The sequence below is a fragment of the Oncorhynchus masou genome, unplaced genomic scaffold (genome assembly GCF_036934945.1).
Source record: "Oncorhynchus masou masou isolate Uvic2021 unplaced genomic scaffold, UVic_Omas_1.1 unplaced_scaffold_2123, whole genome shotgun sequence".
NCBI lineage: Eukaryota > Metazoa > Chordata > Actinopteri > Salmoniformes > Salmonidae > Oncorhynchus > Oncorhynchus masou.
In genome coordinates, this window is record NW_027008601.1 from 28,942 (window position 1) to 36,845 (window position 7,904).

At 47.2% G+C, this 7,904-nt stretch overlaps 1 protein-coding gene across 1 annotated transcript; it reads left to right on the forward strand.

Moving 5' to 3' along the window:
- Window positions 1-1,860: 1,860 nt before the first annotated feature.
- On the forward strand, window positions 1,861-7,898 carry LOC135532934 (GRB2-related adaptor protein 2-like; the record flags this gene model as incomplete). The annotated part of the gene is made up of 6 exons (XM_064960363.1): window positions 1,861-2,001; window positions 3,249-3,336; window positions 3,723-3,814; window positions 6,893-7,012; window positions 7,180-7,342; window positions 7,641-7,898. Coding segments are annotated over exons 2-6 (711 nt in total), but the record flags the coding sequence as incomplete, so codon positions are not given.
- Window positions 7,899-7,904: the final 6 nt, after the last annotated feature.

Here is a 7,904-nt window from a genome sequence, read left to right on the forward strand (position 1 = left end):
AAACCGTCCCCTCACCCATACCCGGGCGCGAACCAGGGACCCTCTGCACACATTAACAACAGTCACCCACGAATCATCGTTACCCATCGCTCCACAAAAGCCACGGCCCTTGCAGAGCAAGGGGAACTACTACTTCAAGGTCTGAGAGCAAGTGACGTCACCGATTGAAACGCTATTTAGCGTGCACCGCTAACTAAGCTAGCCGTTTCACATCCGTTACACTCACACGCCAGATTCAATGAATCAACTCATCATCAAGCCTTTTTTCTCTTTTTTCTCCCCAGTTTCATGGTGTCCAATTGTTTAGTAGCTACTGTCTTGTCTCACCACTACAACTCCCGTACGGCTCGGGAGAGACGAAGGTTGAAAGGCATGCGTCCTCCGATACACAACCCAACCAAGCCGCACTGCTTCTCAACACAGCGCGCATCCAACCCGGAAGCCAGCCGCACCAATGTGTTGGAGGAAACACCGTGCACCTGGCGACCTGGTTAGCGTGCACTGCGCCCGGTCAGGTGCGCAATGAGACAAGGACATCCCTACCGGCAAAACCCTCCCTAACCCGGACGACGCTCGGCCAATTGTGCGTCACCCCACGGACCTCTCGGTCGCGACCGGTTACGACAGAGCCTGGGCGCGAACCCAGAGTCTCTGGTGGCATAGATGGCGCTGCAGTACAGCAGTACATCTAGGGCAAAAACTAAAATAGGTCCCCCCGACCAGTAATAGAGGACTAGTTCACTATGTTACTTGATGTTTACCCTGAAAGAGGTCTTTGGGCCAGGAGAAGCTGTCATCCGTGGTTCAGTTTTCTTTAATCAGCCATTACGACCAGAGCTAACTTCATAGATTCAAATGGAATTGATGGGGGAAAGTGAGCATGTTTAGAACAGTAATGTCCACATCATGTCACTTAAACGTGATTTGGCCATAAAAACAACAACCTGCTCACATGCCCCCATCACTTCAATAGATTTTTAGCTAATGATGGCTAAAGTCAGCTGACGTTTGTAATGGCTGTATAAATAAGTTTCTCCTGGCCCAAAGACCTCTTTCAGGGTGAGGAACCAGCTAACATCAAGTTGTAAAACAGTGAACTACTCCTTTAAGAAACGCTGTCTCAGGCAATAGTGGCCTTGTTGGTAAGAACCCAAACCCAGTGGTTGTATAGCTTTAGACTGTGTGTGTGTGTGTGTGTGTGTGTGTGTGTGTGTGTGTGTGTGTGTGTGTGTGTGTGTGTGTGTGTGTGTGTGTGTGTGTGTGTGTGTGTGTGTGTGTGTGTGTGTGTGTGTGTGTGTGTGTGTGTGTGTGTGTGTACGTAGACTGAGCCTTTGCTACAGCTTCTGATCCTGTATGACTGTAAACACAGACCTAAAAACATATGAGAAAGGGGAAGTGTGTGTTGGTTTCAAGAAGGAATATTGTGTTTGCTTGTGCAACATAAAGTGTGTATTCTCCAGCACAGGATCATAACGCTGGCAAGTGAAATGTAAAAGGTTATTTGGGTGTTTCCAGAAAGCCAGCAACAGCAGTGCTTCCAAAGGAGGAAGTTGTTTGTCAATGATGAATGTTCTCTTCTGAAATAGACTTTATTTAGCATATGGCCTCACTGAGACTGTATTGTGGTTTCACCCCTTCTCTCTATCTCTGTGTGTTAGTGTGTGTTAATGTGTGTGTGTGTGTGTGTGTGTGTGTGTGTGTGTGTGTGTGTGTGTGTGTGTGTGTGTGTGTGTGTGTGTGTGTGTGTGTGTGTGTGTGTGTGTGTGTGTGTGTGTGTGTGTGTGTGTGTGTGTGTGTGTGTGTGTGTGCGTGCGTGTGTGTGATTGTGTGTGTGTCGTGTTTGTGTGTGTATACTGTGAGACATCTTCTAAACAGCTTGAGAACAAGGTTCTGTTTGCGCAACTGCAGGACTGCATCATATCCTGTCTGTCAGAACTGTGACAAGGACAGTTAAAGTTTGGAGCTGCCATCTCTACTAACCGTGCTGTCTGGGGGATCAAAGTATGTATCAGTTTCCTTCACAGTGTTTGTTGTTGTTGTTGTAGTTGTTGTTGTTGTCTATAGGATTGTATATTTATTAATGATGTGTCAAAGTTGATGTGTTTTGGGTTTCTGTTACAGAACTATGCCTTTGTTTAACCTCTCTATCCTGTCCTCTCCCCCTTCCTTCCTTCCTTCTTTCCTTTATCTCTCTCTCCCTGTCCCTCCCTCTTCTCTCTCTCTCTCAATCCCTGTCCCTCCATCTTCTCTCTCTCTCCCTGTCCCTCCCTCTTCTCTCTCTCTCTCTCTCCCTGTCCCTCCCTCTTCTCTCTCTCTCCCTGTCCCTCCCTCTTCTCTCTCTCTCCCTGTCCCTCCCTCTTCTCTCTTTCCCTGTTCATCCCTCTTCTCTCCTGGTCCCTCCCTACCTACCTCTTCTCTCTCTCTCTCCCGGTCCTTCCCTACCTCCCTCTTCTGTCTCTCTCTCTCCCGGTCCCTCCCTACCTCCCTCTTCTCTCTCTCTCTCTCCCGGTCCCTCCCTACCTCCCTCTTCTCTCTCTCTCTCTCTCCCTGTCCCTCCCTCTTCTCTCTCTCCCTGTCCCTCCCTCTTCTCTCTCTCTCCCTGTCCCTCCCTCTTCTCTCTCTCCCTGTTCATCCCTCTTCTCCCTCTCTCTCTCTCTCTCTCTCCTGGTCCCTCCCTTTTCTCTCTCTCTCTCTCTTCCGGTCCCTCCCTACCTCCCTCTTCTCTCTCTCTCTCTCTCTCTCTCTCTCTCTCTCTCTCTCCCGGTCCCTCCCTACCTCCCTCTTCTCTCTCTCTCTCCCGGTCCCTCCCTACCTCCCTCTTCTGTCTCTCTCTCTCTCCTGGTCACTCCTACCTCCTCTTCTCTCTCTCTCTCCCCCGGTCCTTCCCTACCTCCCTTCTGTCTCTCTCTCTCCCGTCCCTCCCTACCTCCTCTTCTCTCTCTCTCTCTCCCTCCCTCCCTACCTCCCTCTTCTCTCTCTCTCTCCTCTCCCCCCGTCCCTCCCTACCTCCCTCTTCTGTCTCTCTCCCCGGGTCCCTCCCTACCTCCCTCTTCTGTCTCTCCCTCCCTCCCTACCTCCCTCTTCTGTCTCTCTCTCTCTCTGTCCCTCCTCCCTACCTCCCTCTCCTCTCTCTCGCTCTCTCGCTCTCTCTCTGTCCCTCCCTCCCTACTTCCCTCTTCTCTGTCTCTCTCTCTCTCTCTCTCTCTCTGTGTCACCTCCTCCATCTCTCTCCCCCTGAACTCCCCCAGACTCCCTGCTATGGAGGCAGTAGGTAAGTATGACTTCACTGCCACTGCTGAGGACGAGCTGAGCTTCAGGAAGGGAGACAACATGAAGGTAAAGAGGACAGCAATCCCCTTCCACACTACTAGTGTACCCTAGCAAGGGCACATAGTAAACATAAGTAGACAACCCTTATGTTGGAAGAAATACTCCATGCAACACTGTCTTGCAAACCCATTGTTAGTTGATAGGTGCTGACATGTTGGTCACAGGCCTTTGTTATAGCTTTCAGTAAGCTATGTTGTGAGACGGTCAAATGGCAAACATGTATAAGTCATACGGTATCCACAGCATTTCCTGTTTGCACTCTGTGACTTATGTCAATAGTAGGCTACAGTACTTCTCCATTCTAACCACTTTAAGTGTGTGTGTGTGTGTGTGTGTGTGTGTGTGTGTGTGTGTGTGTGTGTGTGTATGTCCCGCTCCTCTGTTCTCTGTAGATCTTGGGCATCAATGATGACTGGTTGATGGCTGAGCGACATGGAAAGAAAGGATTCATACCACGTAACTACATCGACATTCACCTACCCAGGTCATACTTATTACCCAAGACAATCACCTACCCAGGTCATACTTATTACCCAAGACAATCACCTACCCAGGTCATACTTATTACCCAAGACAATCACCTCCCCAGGTCATACTTATTACCCAAGACAATCACCTACCCAGGTCATACCTATTACCCAAGACAATCACCTACCCAGGTCATACTTATTACCCAAGACAATCACCTACCCAGGTCATACTTATTACCCAAGACAATCACCTCCCAGGTCATACTTATTACCCAAGACAATCACCTACCCAGGTCATACCTATTACCCAAGACAATCACCTCCCCAGGTCATACTTATTACCCAAGACAATCACCTACCCAGGTCATACTTATTACCCAAGACAATCACCTTCCCAGGTCATACTTATTACCCAAGACATACACCTACCGAGGTCATACTTATTACCCAAGACAATCACCTACCCAGGTCATACTTATTACCCAAGACAATCACCCACCCAGGTCATACTTATTACCCAAGACAATCACCTACCCAGGTCATACTTATTACCCAAGACAATCACCTACCCAGGTCATACTTATTACCCAAGACAATCACCTTCCCAGGTCATACTTATTACCCAAGACATACACCTACCGAGGTCATACTTATTACCCAAGACAATCACCTACCCAGGTCATACTTATTACCCAAGACAATCACCTTCCCAGGTCATACTTATTACCCAAGACATACACCTACCGAGGTCATACTTATTACCCAAGACATACACCTACCGAGGTCATACTTATTACCCAAGACAATCCCCCACCCAGGTCATACTTATTACCCAAGACAATCACTTTCCCACATCATACTTATTACCCAAGACATACACCTACCCAGGTCATACTTATTACCCAAGACAATCACCTACCCATGTTATACTTATTACCCAAGACAATCACCTATGCAGGTCATAATTATTAACCAAGACAATCACCTTCCCAGGTCATACTTATTACCAAGACATACACCTACCCAGGTCATACTTATTACCCAAGACAATCACCTACCCAGGTCATACTTATTACCCAAGACATACACCTATCCAGGTCATACTTATTACCCAAGACAATCACCTACCCAGGTCATACTTATTACCCAAGACAATCACCTTCCCAGGTCATACTTATTACCCAAGACATACACCTACCGAGGTCATACTTATTACCCAAGACAATCACCTACCCAGGTCATACTTATTACCCAAGACAATCACCTTCCCAGGTCATACTTATTACCCAAGACATACACCTACCGAGGTCATACTTATTACCCAAGACATACACCTACCGAGGTCATACTTATTACCCAAGACAATCCCCCACCCAGGTCATACTTATTACCCAAGACAATCACTTTCCCACATCATACTTATTACCCAAGACATACACCTACCCAGGTCATACTTATTACCCAAGACAATCACCTACCCATGTTATACTTATTACCCAAGACAATCACCTATGCAGGTCATAATTATTAACCAAGACAATCACCTTCCCAGGTCATACTTATTACCCAAGACATACACCTACCCAGGTCATACTTATTACCCAAGACAATCACCTACCCAGGTCATACTTATTACCCAAGACATACACCTATCCAGGTCATACTTATTACCCAAGACAATCACCTACCCAGGTCATACTTATTACCCAAGACAATCACCTCCCCAGGTCATACTTATTACCCAAGACAATCACCTACCCAGGTCATACCTATTACCCAAGACAATCACCTACCCAGGTCATACTTATTACCCAAGACAATCACCTACCCAGGTCATACTTATTACCCAAGACAATCACCTCCCCAGGTCATACTTATTACCCAAGACAATCACCTACCCAGGTCATACCTATTACCCAAGACAATCACCTCCCCAGGTCATACTTATTACCCAAGACAATCACCTACCCAGGTCATACTTATTACCCAAGACAATCACCTTCCCAGGTCATACTTATTACCCAAGACATACACCTACCGAGGTCATACTTATTACCCAAGACAATCACCTACCCAGGTCATACTTATTACCCAAGACAATCACCTACCCAGGTCATACTTATTACCCAAGACAATCACCTACCCAGGTCATACTTATTACCCAAGACAATCACCTACCCAGGTCATACTTATTACCCAAGACAATCACCTTCCCAGGTCATACTTATTACCCAAGACATACACCTACCGAGGTGTACTTATTACCCAAGACAATCACCTACCCAGGTCATACTTATTACCCAAGACAATCACCTTCCCCAGGTCATACTTATTACCCAAGACATACACCTACGAGGTCATACTTATTACCCAAGACATACACCTACCGAGGTCATACTTATTACCCAAGACAATCCCCCACCCACGTCATACTTATTACCCAAGACAATCACTTTCCCACATCATACTTATTACCCAAGACATACACCTACCCAGGTCATACTTATTACCCAAGACAATCACCTACCCATGTTATACTTATTACCCAAGACAATCACCTATGCAGGTCATAATTATTAACCAAGACAATCACCTTCCCAGGTCATACTTATTACCCAAGACATACACCTACCCAGGTCATACTTATTACCCAAGACAATCACCTACCCAGGTCATACTTATTACCCAAGACATACACCTATCCAGGTCATACTTATTACCCAAGACATACACCTACCCAAGTCATACTTATTACCCAAGACATACACCTACCCAGGTCATACTTATTACCCAAGACAATCACCTACCCAGGTCATACTTATTACCCAAGACATACACCTACCCAGGTCATACCTATTACCCAAGACAATCACCTACCCAGGTCATACTTATTACCCAAGACAATCAAGCAGTACTGTGTGTCAGTGTGTGTCGGCTATGTAATGTCTGTGTGTAAGCAGGTGTGAACACAATCCGATGTTATGAAAAATACTAAATACTATTTTGTTTACTGCTCTCCCTCTCCCCCCACCCCTTCTCACCCACTCTCTCTCCCCCTCTCTACTCCTCCCTCCCCCTCTCCCCATCTGTAGTTGGTACCAGGAGAGTGCTAGTCGAGGTGAGGCCCAGGAGTCTCTCATGACCCAGCCTATAGGATCCTTTCTGATCAGGGGCAGCCAGAGCTCCCCAGGAGATTTCTCCATATCCGTTAGGTCAGTGTGTGTGTGTCTTTACATTAACAAGATAGATTAATGTACACGACAACATCATTGACATATTTGCCTCCTATTTGCATCATATCACTATACCTACCTATCTACCTACCTACCTATCTACCTATCTACCTATCTACCTACCTACCAACCTCTCCCTCTCCCAGACACGAGGCAGACGTGCAGCACTTCAAGGTGCTGGCAGACACCAGAGGGCAGTATTACCTCTGGTCTGAGAAGTTTAGCTCCTTCAACGAGCTGGTGAACTATTACATGAACAACTCTGTCTCTAAACACAGCCGCATTTATCTGCTGGACACAGAAACACAGGTACCAGTTAGAAGTAATTATAAAGGGTTTATAAGGGGTTTATGAAGGGCTTATATGTAGTTAATAAAGGAGCTGGTGGAGAACTATATGAACAACTCTGTCTCTAAACAGCATCTATCTGCTGGACACAGAAACACAGGCAGGAGTAGGACTATGGAGGATCCCTGTTCACTAAATGATGGTGTAGGGTACTTCAAGCTTGATCAGGATCTAAAACGGTTCATTATCGGTTTATCCAATCTGAAAGAAAAGTTCTGAGAGTGCTCTCTGTCTCTAATTCCACTTTTCTTCCGAGGAGAAGGGATTTGGCCAGACCAGGACATCAGCCCCATCCTCTCAGCCCCAGCCTCACCTGCCCCTGCCCAGCATACCCCAGCCTCACCTGCCCCTGCCCAGCATACCCCATCCTCACCATCTCCTGCCCCGTGTACCCCAGCCTCACCTGCCCCTGCCCAGCATACCCCAGCCTCACCTGCCCCTGCCCAGCATACCCCAGCCTCACCTGCCCCTGCCCAGCATACCCCAGCCTCACCATCTCCTGCCCTGTACCCCAGCCTCAACA